Below are 23,270 nucleotides of genomic sequence, written 5' to 3' on the forward strand. Positions count from 1 at the left end.
TACTTTCTGTGTATCAGAGGCCCTGTGTTCACAGTCACCCTGATACTGTGGGGACTACTCTTGTAAGGCACAGAGAATGCAAGTCACCTGTCCAAGATTACCCAGCAAGTACATGATGGGCTTGTCATTTGAACCCCAGTTGGCCTAATTTAATGCTAATCTGATTGCTCTTGGTGTCAGCATACTGCCTTCCCTCCCTCTCCCTGTTCCCATCAAGCACTTGTCCAAGGAAGCAAGTCTCTAAAGAGGAAAGAAAGGTGGCCCAATGCCTCTTTAGGGAGCGTTTTTGTATATTTTTGGCTCTGCAGATGAAGTACCCTAATCCACCCATCTTGGGGTATGGGCCTCAGAACACTTTGCAGCTCATCACATCACCTTTGTTGGGAGGGGAACATGCAACTGTTGTCTGTAGTCTAGAGATAAGGAAAGACAGGGCCAGGGGACTTGTCCAAGGCCATGTGACTCAAGAGGAACTGGCCAGCTCCTGGGTGATTGCATTAGTGATTTTTCTTGACAAGAAGCAACTTGAGGGAGGAACGGTTTATTTTGGTTCACAGTTTCAGGGGATACAGTCTGTCTTGGTGGGGAAGGCATGGTGGTAGAGCTTGAGGCACAGATGGTTATATTGTGTCCGGTCAGAAACAGAGAGAGATGGATGAATGCAGGTGCCCAGCCCACTTTTTTCTTTTTATTTAGTCTTGGAACCCAGTTCATGGGATGGATCTGCCCACATTCAGGATGGGTCTTACCTCCTTAGTTAAACCTTTCTGGAAACACGCTCATAGAGACATGTAGAGGTGAGTTTCCATAGTGACTCTAAATCTGGCCAAGTTGGTGATGAAGATTAACCATCACGGTGAGACTCTAGGCAAACCCTTTAGGGCTTTTCCGGTGCCTGCACCCAACCTCTCACAGATCAGTAGTAACAGGTCTGTGGTCCCAGTTGGGGATGAGATTCCCTCAGGGCAAGGAAAAGGAGACCAGGTAGAGAGCAGAGCCATCACAACCTTTCTCAGATGCAGACTGGGATGGCTGGTTTAGACTCAAGCCCAATGGATGACTTATAGCCCAGTTGTCTCAGAAATAATGAGCCCTTGTTTCCAACCATCCTAAAATTCAATGACTGTCACCAACCACCATGTATTCAGTCTTGGTTCTATGGTTGGTGGGTTAGGCTAGCCTCAGCTGGGTGTTTCTTCTGTTCTGAACTGGGCTCCCTCATGTATCTGTGGTCAACCTCTGTGTCAGCTTGTGGGCTGGCAGATGCAGTGTTGGCTTCACCTGGGATGGCTTGTCTCTGATTTATGTGACTTTAATTGTCCAGCAGGTTAGCCTGGCCCAGGCAAAGGGTGGCCTTGGCAAGGCGCCAGGAGAGCCAACAGGCACACATGATCTCTTGAGGCTAAGCCCCAGCCATGCATATTCTGCTGCATCCTATTGGCCAATGCAAGTTGCAGGGAGGAGGAAACAGCTATTACCTTGCGATGGAAGAAGTGCATAGTTCCACTGAACAGGGCAGGGATACAGGAAGGGTGGAGGACTGTGGCTGCTTCCCTAATGATATTGGTGGTGAGATCACCCTGGCCATCCCTGGATTTTGGAGATGTCAGCTGAAAGTCTGAATAAATGCCTGCCTAGCACAACAGAAAAGGGAGCTTACTTCTAAGGACCTGTAAGCTCCTGGGGTGCTGCCAAGAGTTGAAGCTGGGACAAATGCGGTGTTTGGCCCACTACTGTCTAGCATCTGAACACTCCTTTGAACAGCTGCTTTGTATCAGACACCATACTGGGTGCTTTGTAAACATTCTTTTGGCCAAACCTCACAAGAACCCTTTATCTGAATGTTTATTTTCATTTCTCCTGTTTGATAGCAGAGGAAAACTGAGGCTCAGAGTAGTCAAGAAATATGTTGGCAGTCACACAGCTTGTCAATGGTAGAGGGAGAATTTGCCCTGTGCAATTCTCTTTTACCCTGAGTAACTAAACTACAGAGCTTAGAATCTAGGTGGAAGGCTGGGGTATGGCTCAGCCAGTAGAGTGCTCACCTGGCATGCGTGAAGCACTGGGTTTGATCTCCAGTGTCACATTAACTAGGCTTGGTGGTGCACGTCTGTAATCCCACCATCCAGAAAAGGGAGGCAAGAGGGTCAGGAATTCAAGGCCATCCTCAGCTATGTAGTGAGTTTGAGACCAGCCTGAGATATATGAAACCCTACCTAAAAAAGAGGCTCAGAAGATGGCTCAGTCAGTTATAAGCACAAAGATCTGATTTCAATCTCTTACACCCACATAAAAAGCTGGCACATGCTTGTAATCCAGTGTGCTGGGGGTGTGGAGACAGGAAGATTGCGGGGGCTTGTTGGCCAACCAGCTTAGTCAAATCAACAAGCTTAGGGTTCAGTGAGAGGCCCACCTCAAAAAAAAAAAAATAAGGTTGGAGAATAATTGAAGAAAACATCTGACATTGACCTCAGACCTACGCACGCACACACACACACACACACACACACACACATGTGAAGGCTCATCTGCATACACATACACATCCAACATGCACACACATCTACAAAGAATCCAGGTGGGACTGTTTTTTTTTTAATTTTTAAAACTTTATTTTATGGATATGGGTGTTATGCCTGCATGTAAGTGCACCCTTGTCGTGCAGTGCCTATGGAGGACAGAAGAGTGTTGGATCCTCTGGAACTGGAGTTACGGATGGTTGTTGGCCGCCATGTGGATGTTGGGATTCGAACCCAGGTCTTCTGCAAGAACAACTAGTGCTCTTAACTGTTGAGTCATCTCTCTAGCCCCCATTAGTTTATAGTACCTAGAAAGCTCTTTGCTTAAACACCTGGAGCCTCAGATTCATGAAATGTCAGAGGAATTCCTGAGGACTCCTGGGTCCTTGGTGCCACTTAGTGAGCTCTGATTCCTTACCTTCTTTCCCTGGGATGAAACCTTTGGGGTGGTCCAAATAAGAGGGTTCTGATGCCAGTCCTCCCCTCTGCTTAGCTGTCTGTGCCCAGGGAGGGGCAGGCAGTGATTCCTGGGGTTTCCCTGTGGTAGAAACACAGTGTTTGAATACCACTCCTGTAACTGGAGCATCATCCCTAGGGAAGCTTTGGTTTGTGGATCAAATACATGAAAGCAAATCTAATAGGTTGTAAGTTTGTAATCCCCAATCACTGTCCTCCAGCTGGCTGTAATTCTGCCCTGTGGTATGGTGCTGTGGTATCTGTGGGAAGGAGAGGAGCCTTTGAGACACTGCTGGTCCCCAGCCGTCCCCAGGGAGGCAGCTGTGGCTCAGCCTGGTCACTCCCACCTGCTGTCTAGGGAGCTGAGCTGAAGATGACTCTTTGGATGTGAGAGGAGAGTTCAGAGCAAGGTGGGGCTGGGATGGAGCCTTTTAGTCAGCTTGACCCCGTAGTGGGGAACAGAGAAAGCAATTTCACTGGAGACATGGAGTTTACTGAAACTGGCACTCAGGTGTGTCTGACCTTTTGACACTGATATGACATTGTCATCAACAGAGTCCATGCTCCAAAACAACACAATTGACTTACCAAAAAAAAAAAAATACCCAAAAAGATATCATAATGGGGTTGAGGAGATGGCTCAGTGGGTAGAGTGCTTGCTGTGCAAGCATGAGGACCTGAGTTTGATCTCCAACACCCTCATAAAAGCCAGGTGTGATAGTATACATCTGTAATCCCAACCCCAGGGAGGCACAGGATTGGGCAGTGGGGGGGACTTGCTGGTCAGTCAGTTTAGCCAAACTGGTGAGCTTCAGGCTAGTAAGAGACCCTGCCTCAAAATATGAGGTGGACAGCAATTGAGGAAGACACCCAGTGTTGACTTCTGGCCTCTACATGTACACAAGCATGTGTGCAGATACACACCCACACATGCACACCCACAAACATGTACGCACAGACACACAAATCATGTTTTAAGTAAATTTACAGGGGCCTAGAGAGATGGCTCATCAGTTTAAGAGCACTGGGTGCTCTTGCAGAAGACCCAGGTTGGTTCCCAGCACCCACCTGGCAGGTAATAACGATTCATAACTACATTTCTAGGGGATCCAATGCCATCTTCTGACCTCCTCGGGCACTGCATGTGGAATACTTGCATACATACAGGCAAAACACTCATATGCATAAAAAATAAATTAAAAACAAAACAAAACAAAAAATCAGCTGGGCGTGGTAGCGCATGCCTGTAGTCCCTGTACTTGGGAGGCAGAGGCAGGCAGATCTCTGTGAGTTCAAGGCCAGCCTGGTCTACATAGTGAGTTCCAGGACAGCTGAGGCTACAGGGAGACCCTGTTTGAAAAAGACAAAAAAAAAAAAAAAAAAAAAAAAAAAAAAAAAAACACAAAAAAAAAACAAAACAAAAAACCCAAACAAACCCAAAAAACAAAACCAAAAACAAACAAATTTATAATTTTGTATTGGGATGCATTCATAGCTGTTATGAGGTTCATGTGACCACAGGGTGAATATTCTGGTAGGAGACAGTACAAGGAGTTAGAGAACACCTGCCCCTGGTCATGGGCCTGAGCGCTGAGCCTAGCTCTACTGGCTGCATTGATGTAACCCAGCCTCTCAGAGTGGAATGCACACATGAAGCTGTCTTCTCAGATTTGCAATGAGTGGTGTTAGTAATCCTCACTTCTGCTGGCAAAGGAACAGCCAGGTGCATATTTCTAAAGAGCTTTATGAGCTACTTACTTGGGGAGGCTGGCCTTTGGTTAGCATGCCGCTTGCAATGTTAATGTTTTGGAAAACCAAGAGGGAGGTTGGAATTCACTTCTTGGGTCCCTTGAGCCTGAGGGGAGGAGAAATGCCTTCTTCCTGCTCCCAAATCCAAGTCTTAATGCTGCAGGACTCCAAAGCCAGTTTCTAACTTTGGATCTGCCCACAGAGCCTCCCTCCAGCTTCCTTGGGAACAGTCACACATGTGAGCAGCTGTCAGCAGAGGGGACAGTGGGTACCTACTGTTTTCCTTTTCCTTTATTTCTGGTTGGCATGGGCTAAGCAGGAGAGGGGTAGGTGACCCACTATTGCTGGTGCATGCTGCAGCTAGGCAATTGGGAGGTCTGGGACAAGTTCCAGGAGCAGACTTGGTCACCCGCATTCCCCCAGCTGTAAAATGGGGATAATGTTAGTTGCTGCCATAGGCACTACTATAGGACCACACTTGATGGAGCAAGCAGAGGTGGAAAGCAGCTTGATGGTTTATGTGATCCACGCCTGTGGCTGTGGACACAGAGGCCCTTTGAGAGGGTAACCATACAGAGGAAAGATACAGTTTTCTTTGGGGTACCAGAGATGTGGGGTTGTTTGAAGTGATTGGGATACTGATTTGTATCCCAGAGGACAATGAGAGGAAAAACCAAAAAAAAAAAAAAAACCAGATGGCATCTTTTCAGGGTATGGTCCTGAACCCTGAGCTCTCCTAATCTGTCTCTCAGGATCAGTCTGGCCAGGAGCCAGCTGAATGAGATTCAGAAAAGCCACGTTCCTGGCCTGTTGCAGCCATCTTGCTGGACCACAGCCTAAGTAAAGAGCCAGCACTGGGCTGCCAAAGAAGCCATGATGTCTTATAAAAACACAGAGGCAAGCACAGTCTCCAGGGTGCACCCCGTGCATGTTGGGCATATTTGAACACACATCTCATCATCTCACAAGTTGTTTCCCATCTCAGAAATTAAGAGACTCTTTCTCATCTGGCCAGCTAGTTAGAAGTTTGAACCAGAGGGATAGCAGGGTTTGAATCAGCTGTTTTTGTTAGAACTGTCGAGTACCTCAGGTTTGGAAGAGCTTTAGAATCTAGCAGGTCCCTTCTCTGTTTTAGATTTTGTAAAGCGTTTTGCCCCTCCGTCTTGTTCTAGACTGGGAGAAGCAAGTACCTGAGAATTCTGTTCCCCAGGTTCCTTCCTGCCTCTCCAACCTAGGAACATCTCTGAAGAAGGAGCAACGGCACCCCGTGACATTTCTAGGGTTGCATTGTTGATTTCAGGGACACAGTAGACCCTCAGCCTATTGTTTCCTGTAACCACTTTCCAACTTTTGTGGGTGTCGGATTTTCATTATTATTTATTGTAACTTAAAAATGACTTAGTCTTTGAGAATTTCATACTTGCATACAATGTATTGTGATCTTATCTACCCTCACTACCCCCATCCTACTTCTCCTAGACCCCTCCTTCCCACACCACCCCCCCAATTTCACACTCTGCTCTCTCCTTTTTTCTTTTTTCTTTATAACCCACTGGAGTCTAGTGCTGCCCTTATGTGCATGGGTTTACGATCATCCACTGACACATAGGCAGCAGGCCACATCCTTGAAGAAACTGACTCTTCCTCCCCAGTAGCTAGCAGCTGTCAATAGCTCCTCAGCTATGGGTTGGGGTGTGAGAGATCCTCCCCTTCTATCAATACTATTGACTGGCTTGATCTTGAACAGGTCTTATGCAGGCTATCACAGCTGCTGTGAGTTCATGGGTACAATGGCATGCAATGTCCAGATGACAGTATTTCACAGCACTCCTCTTTGCCCCCTGGCTCTTAAATCTTACTGCCCCCTCTTGTAAGATGTTCCCTGCACCTTGGAGACTGGGAGTGTGATACAGATGTCCCATTTAAGGCTGAGCACTCCCCAGTCACTTCTCCATTCTTTGACCAATTTTGGATCTCTATTAACTGTTACCCACTGAAGCTTATCTGATGAATCATAAGGATAGGTATTTAGAAGGCAGTTGGATACAATGGTGACTTTGTTTTTGGGACATTATGGTCCTGGAGCTTGAACCCAGGGCCTCACACATTCTAGGCAGGCTGCTTCACTATTTAGTTACATCCCAGCCACTAGTACAAAATGAATTACAATGACAGTTGTTCACTGTGCTGATGGGAAATTGGAGTCTGTGGGCGATTTTGGACCCAGGCCCGTGGCACTGGGGTTTTCCAGTGGCTGAGGTATATTTAGACTCCCTGGCTCTTAGGGCTTGACATGACAAGGACAGGCTGTGGACGGACGCTTCAGCAGTTTTAAGCTGTCAATACGCTAATTCTTTTCACCTGTGAAAACAACTGGCATTCTAAGAAGACGCCTGCACTTGCCCCAGTGACTCTCAGGCTCCGCCCCTGAGAAAAGGGGAGAAATTGATCTCTTAGTGTGGCTTTCTTCTTGGATTTTATTCTGTCATTATGCATGTGAATTAGAGCAGCCAAGGGCCAGCCAAACCGCCCTTGCATGGCTGAGCCAGGCAATGAGTGTGGCCTGCCTGGGAAAGAGCTTTCTTAACCTTCACTAAGCACAGTGCTTCTGTTGAGGAATGCTGCACCTGGGGCCCACCATGGTGAGGCTGGAGGAGTATGAGCTATTCTGGCCAAGATCCTGCAGAGGGACAGGGCTGCTGGGGACTGATCCTCACTGCTGGGGTCCTGACTCTTCTCACCACCACCCCCAACCTGTAAGACATCCTCGTAGAAGCAAATAGATACCTTTCATGACTGGCCCCAGGAGAGATGCTCCTTTGTAGGGATGGGGGAATCTCCTGGGGTCCCCAGGGATCCACCAGGTTCTAGGGGCAGGAATTAAGATGGAATACCTAGGGACTGGAGGGATGGCTTAGTGGTTAAGAGCACTGGCTGCTCTTACAAAGGACCCAGGTTTGGTTCCCAGTACCCATATGGCAGCTAACAACCATCCATAATGCCAGTTCCAGGGAACTTGATGCCCTCTTCTGGTCTCCACAGACATTGCATGACACAGGTGCATTTACAGACATGCAGGCATAACACACACACATAAAAACATAAAATATTTTTTAAAGGGGCTGGAGAGGTGGTTCATCATTTAAGAACACTGGTTGCTCTTGCAGAGGACCAAGGTTTGGTTCCCAGCACCCACATGATGGGTAGCAACCATCTGTAACTCCAGTTCCAGGGCATCTGACACCCTCTTCTTACCTCCATGGACACTGCATGACACAGGCATACTAACATGCATGCAGACAATATATTCATACACATAAAATAATAATTTTTTAATAAAGAGAATGGAATATCTATGCCTTCCCATGGGTCCTGACCCTGGACCTCTGAGTCAGGTTAGTGACAGTGTCCATGAGCCTTTGTTTCAGACCCCTGAGGGTATGATAAGGTAGCTTTGTTAGCCAATTTCTCTGCTCAGGCAGAGCATGGGTGGGGAAAATGACATTGTGAGGCATGAGTGGGGTGGGGGTGACTGGATGAATGAGATCCCAAGATGAGGGTGGCTCCTAGGACAGAATAAGGGGAACCTTGGGGACAGCGTTCTGCATCCCCAGAAAGACTGTTGAGAACCATGCTATATATAACCTCTGCTTTCCCAGAGAAACCTTGTAGCAGGTGCATTCTATCCCAGGGACTATGGAAGGTGACAAGCATCTAATACATCCAATGGTCCTGGGGCCATCAGCTCCATCCTCTTTCTGGCTCTTACAGACAGGGAACAGCTCAAGTTCTGATTGGGCAGGGGCAGCAATTTGAGCAAAGTGTGGATCTTGTTCGAAGTGTCCTTGTGCAAGACCTTTTCCAAGGGGCTCACTATTCAGTGCACACTGTACCTAATTGTCCTTATTTGGTTTTCTCTACTGTAGGTCTTCAGGTTGCTACTTTCTAGAAACAGTGCATAACACTCTAGGGCAGGGGCTTGGATGATGGCTCAGTTGATAAAGAGCTTGCCTGTAACTATGAAGACCTCAGTACAGGGCATGGTGCTGTGTACTTGTAATCCTAGCACTGGGGAGGTAGAGACAGGTAGATCCTCTGGGTTCACTGGATCTGTAAGCACCAGGCCAATGAGACAGCCTGTCTCAAAAAACAAGGTGGATGGTACCTGAGAAGCGACACACACACTTTCTCTAAGACAGATTTATTTTGTAACTCCTGGAGAAAAACTTAGTGTCATCCTCCCCAGGTTTAGTACCCACCCAGGCCCAGATGGATTCTTCCGTCCTGGTGGGATGTTTGGTCTTTGCCCATAACCAGGGAAGACCCAGCCTCTAGCAGCTTTGCAGGTTACAATGAGGACTGTGGACCTCTATTCTTGCCCTGACTGTACGTGAACTATTCTGTGTATTTTGCAGTGGGATACACATGCTATTCCACCACCTCCAATTTCTCTCTACATCTATGTGCTGTATGTGTTGTTGTGGGTAAGTGGAGGAAGGGAGATAAGGTAAATGATATCTTTAAAGGTTCCCATTGTTGGGCTGGAGAGATGTCTCAGTGGTTAAAGCACTTGCTGTAGAAGCATAAGGACTAGACTTGAGATCCCCAGAACCTATGTAAGTGCTTGGGGGGATGTGGCCACCAGCCCTGTAATTTTAGCTTGGAAAGGTAGAGACAGGGTATATACAAGTACATATACCACAGTAAAATAGTAGAGTTCCCCTGAGAGCCCTCAGATGGCTCACCCTTGCCTAGGCAAAGATTTTACCACCTATCTCTTCTTTTCTGACACCTTGGTAACAGCATGCCTTTTCTTCTTGATGCTCAGGGTCCTTGTGGGTGCACCCAAGGCAGATTCCAAATACAGCCCTTCAGTGAAGTCCCCTGGAGCTGTGTTTAAGTGTCGTGTCCACACCAACCCTGACCGGAGATGCACCGAACTGGACATGGCTCGAGGTGGGTGGATGTGACTGTCAAAGTGGAAATGGGACCAGCATTTTTATACTTTGTTCTTTTTGTATCTGGGATAGCTGACCATTCACCTACCTGCCACGCATCCATCACTCTCTCTCTCTCCCTCCCAATTGCCCTCCCTCTCTCCCTCCCTCCTTCCCTTCCTTCCTCTACCCATCCATCCATCCATCCATCCATCCATCCATCCATTCATCCATCCACCCATCCCCCCTGCAGACATTATTGAGAGCCTATTAGGCACTGAGGTTTGCTAGTGAATAAAGGAAACAAGGATCCTGTCATCCTGGGCCCTGAAAATCATTAGTCAGTAGAGACATTAAAATAATCCATAGAGGGGATAGAGCGATGGCTCAGTAGTTAAGAGCACTGGCTGCTCTTGCAGAGGACCCAGGCTCCATTCCCAGTACCCACATGGCAGCTAACAACCATCTGTAACTCCAGTTCCAGGGGAATTCAATGCCCTCTTCTGCCCTCCACAGGCATTGCACAACATGGGTGCACTTTACTACATGCAGGCAATATACTCATACACATAAAATAAAAATAATAAATAAAATATTTAAAAATAACAACCACAGACTGAAGGAAAGCCAGAGGTAGGGTGGGTATTCGATCAGCTCTAGATTGGAGGGTCTGGTGAGGCCTCCCTGGGGACCTTACGTGTATATCAGGGCAAGTCCAAACATAACGAAGACAGTGTCACTAGTGAGGGGAGAGTGGATGCAGAAGAGGTTGGTTAGGCTGCTGGTCAAACAGAGCCTCACAGGAGAGGTTAAGGTGCTGGGATTTTTCTTGATGCATGCAGTAGGAGACCATTCAATTAAACTTTCAATTTTGCGTCTTGAGGAAAGATAGGACTGGATAGATGTGCTTTGATGCTCACTCTGGTCTAGTGGACTAGATGCATCTGGATTCAAAGCCCAGCTGGGAAATATTGAGACTGCCCAATAGCTTCTTGTGCCTCATTTCCCTCACTCTGTAAGATCAGGATCAAAATACCTCCATCATAAGAATTGCTTTGAGAAGACTGGCCTAGGTGAGGTGAGCACACAGAACTGTGCTCCATAAAGAAAAGCTATATGGCTAAAATATCAAGGCCTTGCTTTCTCCAAAGTCCTTTCTCATAACAGTCTTCACATTATCACTATGTATAAGCAAAGAGGACCGGGGAGATGCTCTCTTAGCAAAGTGTCTCCTCTGCAAGCATGAAGACCTGAGTTCAATCCCCAGCACCCACGTGAGAAGCCACACGAGATGGTATGAGCCTATAACTTTTGTGTTGTAGAGGCAGAGACAGAGGATCCCTGGGGCTCACTGGTCAGCCAATCTAGCCAAATCTGTGAACTCTAGGTTCTGTGAGAGTCTGTTTCAAAAATAAAGTGGAGAGCAATTGAGATAGCTGACATCAACCTCTGACCTCCACATGTATGTACACACACAAACATGTACACACATACACAAAAAAACAAAACAATGAATGAAAAAACCCACAAAGAACTGTCATGATTTTCTTAGGCAGAAGAAGAGAGCCATTCCAATGTGATCTGCTCTGTGAGCTTTTTGTTGTCAGAACACAAAGAACTCCCTCAGAACATTCCTTAAGACACTGTTTCCTTCACTGGGAGTCTTCCTGTGGGGGAAAATGGCTTAATTAAACAGCAACATTGTGATGACATTGATTTACATTTTGTCACTAGTTTCTATGGAGTTGACATTTGTTACAAGTTCTTTTCTTCCTTAGGGGGACAAAGATATGAGCCCAGAACCACCCTTTGAAAAGCAGCTGGCGGCTTCACTCCTCAACCCAAGTCTTGACTTCTCTTCTTTCTCCAGGGAGGAGTCGTGGCACGCCCTGTGGGAAGACCTGCCGGGAAGACCGTGATGAAGAGTGGATGGGAGTCAGCCTGGCCCGGCAGCCCAAGGCAGATGGCCGTGTTCTGGTAAGACCCCTTGGGAGAGGGGGACATGGGACAGGGTGGCACCCTAATGATGAAGGACTGACCCTTGAGGAAAACTGGCTAACAGCCAGAGCATTGCCTTGAGGTTGTCTGCTTTGCTCTACTGATTCTAGGTGTTTCTGACCTGTAGCCTGCAGACCACCTGCAGCTGTAATGCAGCTGAGGATCCCTGTGAATGTGTCAATGCAAAACTGTAAACTTACTTAAAATTAAAAGAATAATTCTAGAGGCTGGAGAGATGGCTCAGTGGTTAAGAGCACTGACTGCTCTTGCAGAGGACCCAGGTTTGATTCCCAGCACCCACATTGCAGCTACGAACCATCCTTAACTCCAGTTCCTGGGGAATCTGAAGCCCTCTCCGACCTCCACAGCATTGCACGACACTGGTGCACTCACATACATGCAGGCAATACACATAAAATAAAAATAATAAAAAAATAATTCTAATGTGTGGTTCTCAAATATGAGAAGTGTCATGTTGTAATATTAAAAGGTTGGGCACACCTGGAACTTTTCATTTTCTTTATATGATGAAGTTTTTAAAATATTATTTTATTTATTTTGTGTATGTGTGTATTGCCTGTATATATGCATGCACCTGTATTGTGCAATGCCCAAGGAGGTCAGAAGAGGGCATTGGATCTCCTGGAACTGGAGTTACAGATGGTTGTTAGCAACCATGTGGGTGCTGGGAACTGAACCTGGGCCCTCTGCAAGAGCAGCCAGTGCTCTTAACTGCTGAGCCATCTTTCCAGCTCATATGATGAATGTTAACAATGTGTGATGCAAGAAATTGAGATGTGGCTACTGAAAAAATGGCACATAGGGCTGAGGATGCAACTCAGTGAAGTCCTGAGTTCACCCCAAGCATTGGAAAGAAAGAAAGAAAGAAAGAAAGAAAGAAAGAAAGAAAGAAAGAAAGAAAGAAAGAAAGAAAGAAAGGAAAGAGAGACAGGAAGAAAGAAAGAGAGAAGGAATGTATGTAGAAAGACGTTTGCTTTCACTTATTATGTAAGTATTTTTATGTATGTCTTCAGGTGGGAGTATAATTTACATAAAATACACAAATCTTGAGGTTGTAGCTTGAATTTTGGCAGTTGCACACCTCACCCCAAGACTGTGATATAGAATATTCCCATCATCCTGGAAAGTTCTCTGAGTCTCTATCCAGTCAACTTCTTTTGCCCCTGAGGTTGCTTTGCATTATTATACCTTGTGGTTGCTTTTTATAGGACACACACACACACACATACACCACTCAAATAAATATAATTAAAAAAAGATGTCTGGGCATGGCAGTGCATGCCTTTAATCCCAGCACTTGGGAGGTAGAGGCAGGCAGATCTTTGTGAGATTGAGGTCAGCCTGGTCTATATAGCAGGGTCCAGGCCAGCTAGAGCTACAGGGAGATCTTGTGTCAAAAACCTCTAACCAACATAGAGACTGGGTTATTACTCATGTTCCCCCTTTCTTTGACACTTTTCTGTTGTGATGTGAGTTAAGATACTTAAGCACGCATAGCTCACAGCGTGGTGACTTTCTCACACATGTACACAGGGGTCCCTATGCCCAGCACCCTGCAGGCTTCTTGAGCCCTTTCCCAGCCAGCCAATCCTCCGACCCCTGGGATGATCACTCTTTTGACTCTATAGGCGTTCTCTATGGTTGGGATTCCTGGAAAGCCATAGGAAGATTTGTGTTAGAAAAGCTCAAGGTCAAGAAGGGAAAGTAAGTCCAGCTGCTGCTTCTTGGGGGTTTTCTTTGGGTCACAAGCTGTAAAGCTGAGGGTTTTATGGACGTCTGATCCCAGGGGAGACTGCTTTTTCTTGAGGATCCAGGCCAAATATTTCTGTCCCCTCTCTGAGAAACTCACTTCTGTGCTGATCTCCTCCACTCTGCTCAGCACACTTAGGCATCTTCCCCTCATTGGCCCCCTGGGAGAAAAGCAGCTGGACACTATCGCCAGCTTAGCAGAGCCTCCCCACTGGATACCACTGGAGTCCCATTGAAGCCCCTCTCACTCTCTTCTGGCCTTGGATTCCAGTCCTTTAACCCGTCACCGCAGGCTATGGACACTAGCCAAGCCATCACATTCTTCTAGGCATGGTGGCCTGACCCTGCAGGGTGACTCAGCCTCAAAGGGCCAGAACTCTTGTCTGCTATTCTTGGGAAAGAGAGGGAAGAAACTCAGCATGCATAAATCTAAAGGTGGCCTGAAGTCATGACTCAGAACCAGCAGAGAGGAGGTGGCAGGAGGCAGGAGGGCAGCATGACATGAGATGCTTTCCAGGCGTTGAGTCTAGACAGTGAGGCTACTCCTGTGAAGAGCCTTTTCCTTAGGGTGGGGAACCTTGATATGGCTGAGAACTTGTTTGCAAGGCGCCAAGACAAAGACTCATAACTGTGCCAGTTGGTATAAGACAGGGCCATCTCTGGGGACATAAGCAACAGTGAGAAACATAGAGAAGGTTTGTCACAGGAAACCAAGAAGGCAGGGCTGAGTATTTGTAGACAGTGACTCTGAGGACAATCCTTTGTCATTAACTGAGTTAATTTTCAATGTCTTACACAATGCTTGCATCATTGCATCACTCATTCAGGAACCACCCATATGCACACTGGAGAAGGGGATGGACATGGAGGAGCATCCACTGCTGTCAGCCTTCTTGTCCTGTTGAAGTAAAATCGATATGTAACGATGGCGTACCACCTGGACCTTTAGGTGTATTGCACACAATGAGGGTCTTTGCACCTTTTCACCTGTGTGTACAACTCAACGAAAAGACTCTTCCTATCCCCAGTCAGGAAACAGCCACAGAAGTATGCATGAAAACACTGTTGTGCAATGATCTCTAGAACTAACTCCTTTTCCTTCTCCAGGGAACACGTGATCCCCAGAACAAACACACATCAGGACTGGAGACAAGTTCCTTCCATCTTACTCTGTCCTGCACTCCAGGAGTGCTGAGATGATGTTTTAAAAAATAGGAGAAAAGGGCTGGGAGATGACTCACTGCCATGCAAGTGTGAAGACACAAGTTCAGATCACTAGCATCCATGTAGAAGCTGGGCACAGCTGCACATGTCTATCACCCCAGCGCTGGAGAGGTCCTAGCCAAATCAGTGAGTTTCAGGTTCCATGAGAGATTCTGCCTTGAAAAAATAAAGCTTGTGAGCAATGGAGGAAGGCATCCTACATTTAGCACACACACACACACACACACACACACACACACACACACATGCACATGTGTGTATACCCACATGGACATGTCCATATACCACACATACATACACAAAGAAAAAAGATAAAAACCTAAATAGAGGCGGGGGAAAGGGTAGTTCTTGTAGTAGCCACTGGGCAAACCCAGCCGAGGCACTGACTGCTTCTTCCTGACCTGGGAGGCCAGCACAGAGTGTTCCAGTCTTTTTTCTCCATTTCAGCAGAGCTGCTAAGGCTCAGATAACAGTTTAAACATCTAGATTATTTCTGGGTGGAAGCAGCACCCTCCAGCTCTAATCTACTCTTTCCTTTCTGAACATCAATGCTTTTTCCCTATCAGCTGTCCACTTCCCGTGTGTGCATTTCCTTCAAAGCCACAGGCGCTGTTCCCATGAGTACTTCTGTTGCTGTTTCCGGATTCTGTGTGCATGTGTGAGTGAGCCCTTCACTGAGTCCTAACACATGCAAAAAAGTGTGTAAGTCATCAGAATACACCCCTATGAGTTTTAAGTGCACATCTGCCAAGCACCATTCCCTGCATCCACCACTCCAGGAGCTCCCTCCTCAGTCACCACTGCCTCCTGAGTGGGGGAGCTTCTCAGGGGGGAGTTTTGTGGCATCCCAGCCTCACTTTGATCTTGCCCCCCATGGTCTCACTGGCCAGGGCGTGACTTGATTGTGCGCCATGGACCTGGAATCTTGACGAAGACTTGTTCATCTGTGCGTGGCAGATGCAGGAGTGGGAGGGCAAGCAAGGACCAACAATCTGATACAGAATCCATGGATAGGAAGGACCAAACCCACGAACGCAGACCCCTCCAGGAAGGACATGAAGTACTCACACAACATAAAGGGCCTTGAAGGAAACTGGTCATGAAAAACCACCTTTGTATTCTAACTTGAGATATGTTGTGTTCTAAGATTTGGGGTGATGGTATGTCTTCAGCTCCTTTCCCCAGGGTGATTTGAAAGCAGAATTTAATAGTTTTAAAAATATTTATTTATTTTATGTGTATGAGTGTATGCATGTATGTAAGTATACCTCTGTCATGCAATGCCTACAGAGACCAGAAGAGGGTGTCAGATTCCCTGGAACTAGAGTTGCATACAGTTGCTAGCCACCATGTGGGTGCTGGGAATTGAACCTGGGTCCTCTGCAACAGCAGCCAGTGCTCTTAACCACTGAGTCATCTCTCCAGCCCTTGGAAGCTGAGTTTAAATAAGTTATTACCTCCTCTACCACCTTTGTCTTCTCCTCCTCCTCCTCCTCTTTCTTCCTCTTCCTCTTTTTCCTCCTTCTCAAACTCAGGGACTTGTGCGTGCTCCTAAGCACACACTCTACCACTGAGCTACTCTTCCAGCCTAGAACAAATCTTGCTGCTTCCAGAGAATTCTCCCTTTTTCCTGTTCTTCCCTGTTCTGCTCTCTTTTCCCCTCACAACTCCAGAGACTGAATCATGATACTTTGCAAACAGTTCCTCCTCTTCTTCTTCTTCCTCCTTGTCTGCTCCTGCTCCTCCTCCTCCTCCTCCTCCTCCTCCTTCTTTTTCTTTTGGTCTTTTTGAGACAGGGTTTCCCTGTGGCCACAACTGGCCTGTAACTCACTATGTAGACCTGGCTGACTCAATCTCACAGACATTTGCCTACCTCCTCCTCCCAAGTGCTGGGATTAAAGGTGTGCACCACCATGCCTGACAGAATCTTATACTTATTTTATACTTTAAAAAAATGTAGCTAGTGGTCAGATTGACGGCTGTATGTGAGATAATCAAGCTAAGCATGGTGTTTTCTTTTTGTGATTTATGTTCAGAGTCCCTTTCTGTTTTCCTGTGTGGAGGTTGCCTTTGAAACTTTGATCTCTTCCTTCCAGACTGTTGTAATTTTAGATTAGTGTAAAACGTAGTATTTGGGTCTCCTAGGAATTCTCAAAGGTCACTTCTAAACAATTTATGGGACAGAAAGCAGACAATGCACTATCACTGGAATGACGCTGTCCAACTGTACAGCTGCCTCCAGACCACACTGTGATAAACACTGGCCATTCCAACCCAGAACCCAATAGGAAACAGAAGCCCTCCAAGACATGGGCTGAGTCTAACCCAGAATACAGCTCATTTACCCCTGAACTAGATGATAAAAGAGATTCAAGTTTGCAAGTCACAGAACTGAGGGAGAACCCAAAATTAAAAAATAAATTAGTTGGCCCTTCCTGTCCATGGGTTCTGTGACCATGGATTTGATCCTTCCTGTCCATGGGCTCTGTACTTGTGGATTTGGTATCTTTGGATTCAACTAACTGTGCATCAAAGTAATTTTTCAAAACCCACATATGTCTTAAACATGAGCAGACCTTTTCCTTTTCGCTGTTCCCTAAAGAGTATAGAATAATAACAATTTCTGTAGTGTTTGCATTGTATCATTATAAGTAATCTAGAGATGATTTAAACTATAGAGGAGGGGGCTGGGGAGATGGCTCAGTGAGTAAGAGCTCTTGCTCTGTAAGTACCAGGACCTGAGTTCTAACCTCCAGAACCCATGTATAAAACTGTATATGGCTGTGTGTGCCTGTAACCTCACATTGGGGGTAGGGAGGCAGGCAGATCCTAGGACCTTGTTGGCTAGCCAGTCTGCCCAAAACTCCCACAGTGAGAGACCCTGACTCAAGGCAGTAGTGAGGCGTGACAGAGGAAGACACCTGACATCCTTCTTTGGCCTCTGCTTGTGGGAATTCCCCTTCCCTGTACAACACACACATACACCACAGACACACACACACACACACACACACACACACACACACAAAGTATGTAGGAGAATTTATGTGGGCTGAATGCCAAAGACAGTATTTTATATAAGGGTTTTGAGTATCTATAGTATCAGTGTCTATGGAAGGTCTATGATCTATCCCCCTCCCCCATGGATATGAGGGAAGCCTCTGTGTGTGAGTATGGAGTAAGTATCTGCTTTGTGATCTTTCTTTTTTCTTCCTGAATACTGCTGTTTCCACCTGTTAAGAAATATATCTTTTAGCACAAAACAAGTACCAAGTAGGGAGGAATGGTGATTTTCAATAGGAGTAACCATCAATTGATTGATTACTTTTTTAAAAAAACAGGGCATCCCTGTAACCCCAGCTGACCAGGAACTTGCTATGTAGACCAGGCTGAACTTGATTTCACAGAGACCCACCTGTCTCTCCCTCCCAAGTTCTGGGATTAAAGGCGTGCGCCACCATGCTCAGCTTTGATTGATTTCTATAATTTAATGACTCAGACATGGTACAGAGTGTGGCAAGCTCAGGTCTCCAGAGTCATGCTGAATGTACCCTCTTTTGCTTCTGGGCAGAGTGGCTTATCAAGGGCCCTGGTGACAGTTTGCTGAAAGGGAAGAAGAGCAGAGAATGGAAGACAGTGATCTTATCATAGAATGAGCAAGGAAACGCCAGCACCCGGGGCCCTTGGGTGTTCCATTCCAACGAGGTTCCAGGGTTGGGGGAAGGACTGGAATAACGTCATCAAACAGATATGCTTCTCAGGCAGGAATTAGGAATCTTCGGATGGAAAATGTTTTATAGTGAGTGAGATGGAATTCAGAAACCACATATACCAGTTCTGTTCACAGCATTTACTGTGTTACTGTGTTGCTCAACCAAACTCTCTGCTACTTAGTGTACCCACAAAGCAAATGAGAGTTCTGGGCCGGTGAGATGGCTCAGGGTGTGAAAGCCTTGTCACCAAAGCCCGACGACCTGAGTTCAATCCCCAGATCCCACGGAAAGGCAGAAGGAGAGAACTGACTTCACAAATTGTCCTTTGACCTCCACATCCCTTTGGTGGCATCCTCCTTCACATCATGTACGTGGATACACACAGTTATGACATAAATTTAAACCAAAATCAAAACACAAAGTCAGAATTCTAGAGAGGCCTTCCATCTGCCTTCTGAGGCTGTAGAAGTCAAAAGTGGACCACAGCATGCTCGATGTTATGAGCCATTGAAACTATGTGTGTACAGGAAACAAACAGAGTGAAGAGATGACTCAGTTAATTAAGTGCCTGCTATGTAAGCCAAGGACTTGAATTCAATCATTTGAACCCATGTGAGAAAGCCTGTCATGGTGGCATACCCTTGCAATCCCCAGATTGAGGGGGCAGAGACAGGTGGATCCCCAGGACTTATTCATCTCCCTCTAGCTGAATCAGCATATTCCAGGTAAAAGAGAGAGACCTAGTCTCAAAAACAAGACAGAAGGCATTCTGAGGAACAAAACCTGAGGTTCAGCTCTGGCCTCCATACATATGTGCACATGCATGTACACACACAAACACACATGTACACAGTACAATAAAGGAAACAAGAAAGATGTTAAAATCTCTGATTATTTTAAAGCTCATTATTTTAAGAAACTTCATACATTGAACAAAATGAGGGGAGCTGATATTAGAAGGGAACAGTACATGCTCAGAAGAGGGAGCCAGTGCATGCCCTCTGAGCGAGGCGGTACCTTCCTCATTAGCACAGTGGCAGATGGGTATGTAGACAGTCACACACCAAACTGGGACCGGTGGTCACATCCAAGCATGAAGCAGGGGTGTGTACTGTCAGGCAAGATGAGTCAGGGCTGCACTCTGACTGGTGGCCCCTGGATCAGAGTCTAGGAACTGGCTGGATCAGGATCTCCTTAGACGTTTGACCCCAGGACTGAAAAGCTGCTCCCAAAAGCTGACAACACTCTCACTCACTCTAGGATCCTCCATCTTAAACCTTCCTTCCTTGCCTCTCCCTCCTCTCAGAGCCTCCTCTGACCAGCCTGTCAAAGGCAACTACTCCCTGGTGCTGGGGAACTATCTTGCTAGGGGGCTGGTGACAGGACTGTACACATTTGTCAAAGCTTGTTGAGGGTCCTTTTGAGATGTGTGTGTTGATTTATTCCAATAGTAGAGCCATCAGCAAGCAATGAATTCTGTGTAAGGAGATGCATACTGAGTGTCTCTGAAGGTAAAACCACAGTGCAACATGGGTAGTTCCTCCCTTTCTTGCTGTCTCTTCACCTTGTCCTTCCTCCATCCCGTTAGCCCTCCTATCCCCTTCTTTCTTCTCCATGGCCCATCCTGGTCCAGGCCAGTAGCATTTTTCCCTGGGATGTCCACTTCCTATCCCGCCCACCTGTATTCTCTGCGTGACAGCTGAGGGAACCTTTCAAACGGTACATAGACTCATACTACACACCCGTGGGAAGTCATACCATGATTGCTGTTACACAGCCCCTGAAACCACAGATACTAATGGTGTCCACAAAACATCCTGCTCTGACGGCTCCTTCTCTGACCTCTTCCTCCTTTTCCTACCATAGCCACTCCAAACCCTCCTCACTCACCTTCTTTCTTTCCCTTGGATCTCCAAGCACATCTCACAGTGTGTTCTTTGTGCCCAATGTTTCTTTTTCTGGAAACTTCTTTCCTAAAGCTCAGTGTGGAGGGTGCTGTCAGGCCCTCCAACCTGGAAACTACTTCTCCTGCTCAGAGAATCTCTACCCCAAGTATCTTTCTTTGCACTCCTGTTCTCAGTACCAACTATGACAGCCATTGTTGGTCTACTGTGTCTCTGCCTCCTCCCAGGGGATTTTTCCTCCTTCATGCTATTTTTGGACCTTGGTATGAAGGTTGAACATAAAAGAAGTTGGTGTCCTGCCCACTCGGTTCCTCTCTGCTCCCATAGAACCTTCTGGCACTGCAGGTCTTGGGGCCCAACTTCCTGTGCTCACCCCCTGTCTGTCCCTTTAGGCCTGTGCCCATCGCTGGAAGAACATTTACTATGAAACGGATCACATCCTGCCCCACGGGTTCTGCTACCTCATCCCGTCCAACCTCCAGGCCAAAGGCAAGGTGCTGATCCCCTGCTACGAAGGTGAGTGTGGATTGAGTCTCCCTCAGCCCTTTCTTCCCCCAGTAACTTCAACAACCTCCAGCCCCTCTCTCCCCACCACCACCTGAACACTCCCCTAAGCTGTCCACACACTGATGTGAGCACAGTGTTATTTGCTCCCAGATTGACTTTTGTGCCAAAGTTATGTCCAGTGAAGAGACAATTGCAGAAGGGACAGTGGTTTCAGACCCTGCCCAGCCCTGCCCATTCCTACCACAGAGCCCATGGTGTTCTTTAAGAAGGCTCAGAGACAGGGTTCAATCAAGAGATCCAACTGTACTCAGTATCCTCAGGTTCCTGGCACTGCCAGATGTTGTAAGGCCCAGGAAACTTAGCGTCCCTCTCTGGACTTCTGTTGCTTCATTAGAAAGGTCAAGAACTGGTCCAGGTGGTCTCCATAGCCCTGCTATAGCTCCAGGATGATCGCTGGATGTCTACATAGCTCCTGGCTGTGTCTAGATTTCCTAGGCAGGGAGGGGAGAAGATCCAGCATCCCCAAAACAACAGTGTGGCAGAAACTGAACACCCTGCCCCACTCGCTCAGTCATCTGATGACATCCGTGCTCTGACTGTCCTCCTGTGCTCCTGGCACCAGAGAGAGGCCAGTGATTAGGGGCATGTTCAGTGCAATTGAAGGACTCTCTATAGTGATCAGCTATCACTGAGTAATAGCTGTGCATCCTCATGCTGAACAATAATAAACACTGCTTTTTTTTTCACTTGTACAATTCCACATAGACCAAGGCTCTGGCTACACATAGGTTCAGTTCAGATCTTCCTTAGAGGTCACTCTTCTGGGACCTGTGAGCTATGTGGGCTATGCTGTGTGGTTCAAAGTGGGCACACGCAGGGTTTTGAAATGAAAATGTATCTTCTGTAGCACCCTGCCTAGAACTTCAAATGCTCAGGCACAATTGAGTTGGTCACTATTTAGCTTTAAGCATTCTTCATTTCGATGGTCTGCATGCCCACATTTTCCTAGCCTAGTTCTGGTGAGCTGGAGCCTCCTCCCTCTCTAAGTGCAGGCTCTTTGGTTATTTCTTTGAACCAAAGCCTTACTGGCCTGGGCCCACACTGCCTTGTACTCCCCTGGGCTTTCCCAGGTTTCAAGTTTGTGGCCATCAAAGAGGGTTCTGAGGAACACTGCCCAGATATTACATTTTTTTCCTCATGGAGGAGACTCTAGGACATATTTGGGACCTAAGCAGGGTGTTCCATAGGAACACATAGTTTCCTTCACATAGGAATCAGTGAGGACCCAACAGGAGGCACAGACTCTGTCCTGTGAGGATGAGTCACCTTCATAGTGGTCTTCTCAGTGACTTCTGGCTGGACCATGTGGGGAGCTTGAACTCTGGCCCTGTTTATGCCCATATTATCCTAATAAGAAGAGACATTTCATCTGGCTTCTTTTGCAGAGGACCTGGGTTCAGTTCCCAGCACCCACATGGCAACCAACCACCCGTAACTCTATTCCAGGGGATCCAACACCCTCTTCTGGCCTCTGTGGACATTGTGTAACACAGGTGCATGTACATGCAAGCAAAAGACTCATACACATAGGATAAAAATAAAATATTTTTTAAAAGATGGTCATATAACTGGTGATGCAGCTCAGTTGGCAGAGTGCGTGCATGCACACAGCCATAAGATATGATCCTCGAAGTCAGCCTGGAATATATGAGGCCCTGTGTCAAAAAGGGGGTGTCAAGGAGCAGGGTAGTTGGAGATATGCATGTGTGTCAGCCCCTTCTACTGCCCAGCACACTTCTCCTTTCTTCTTGGAATGGCTCACTGGGTAGCCTTCTGGCTGGGGACAGTGAGGAACCAGTAGGGGTATGGAGGCAGGACTTGCTGAGCCTAAGCCAACCATGCAGTAGGAGTGAAAGATGTGTTACCACAGAGATCTATTGTTGCCCCAGCGACTCCTCCATGTACCACCTAAGCTCCAGAGAGAAAAAAGACAGCCCCATGCTATGTCCATCCTGTCCCTGTACCCAACTTGGGTCACTCTTCTAACTTACTTTTTACTTAATAGTCATTGATGTGTGTCAGTCTGGGGACTTTGTAGAGTTTCTCATTTAGAACTATAATACCCCAAATAGATTTTACCCCCACTTGGGTTTGATTATGAGTGAGTAGTTTATTCTATTTTATTAATATTAATAATTAAAAATTTTAAATTTTATGTGTATGAGTGTTTTGCCTGCATGTATTTAAGTGCACTTCTGTTATGCAATAACTGTGGAGGCCAGAAAAGAGTGTTGGATCCCCTGGAACTACAGTTATGGATGGTTGTTAGCTGCCATGTGAATGCTGGAAACCAAACCTGGGTTCTATGTCAGCTGGAGCAGCAAATGCTTTTAACTGCTGAGCCATCTCTCTAGCCCCATGAATAGTTTATTTTGTTTTAGTTTTTTGAGACAGGGTCTCACTATGTAGCCCTAGCTGGCCTAGATATCACTA

At 46.7% G+C, this 23,270-nt stretch overlaps 1 protein-coding gene across 1 annotated transcript in view; it reads left to right on the forward strand.

Annotated features, from left to right (window-relative positions):
• Itga9 (integrin subunit alpha 9) overlaps positions 1-23,270 on the forward strand; it is a 365,552-nt gene that overhangs the window by 10,894 nt on the left and 331,388 nt on the right. Inside the window, exons 2-4 of the mRNA XM_008855995.3 lie at positions 9,553-9,680; positions 11,532-11,638; positions 20,663-20,786. Of these exons, the coding sequence (XP_008854217.1) occupies positions 9,553-9,680; positions 11,532-11,638; positions 20,663-20,786 (359 nt within the window). The remainder of the gene's footprint in view (positions 1-9,552; positions 9,681-11,531; positions 11,639-20,662; positions 20,787-23,270) is intronic.

This window comes from Nannospalax galili, unplaced genomic scaffold (genome assembly GCF_000622305.1).
Source record: "Nannospalax galili isolate Female #2095 unplaced genomic scaffold, S.galili_v1.0 scaffold1210, whole genome shotgun sequence".
Classification (NCBI taxonomy): domain Eukaryota; kingdom Metazoa; phylum Chordata; class Mammalia; order Rodentia; family Spalacidae; genus Nannospalax; species Nannospalax galili.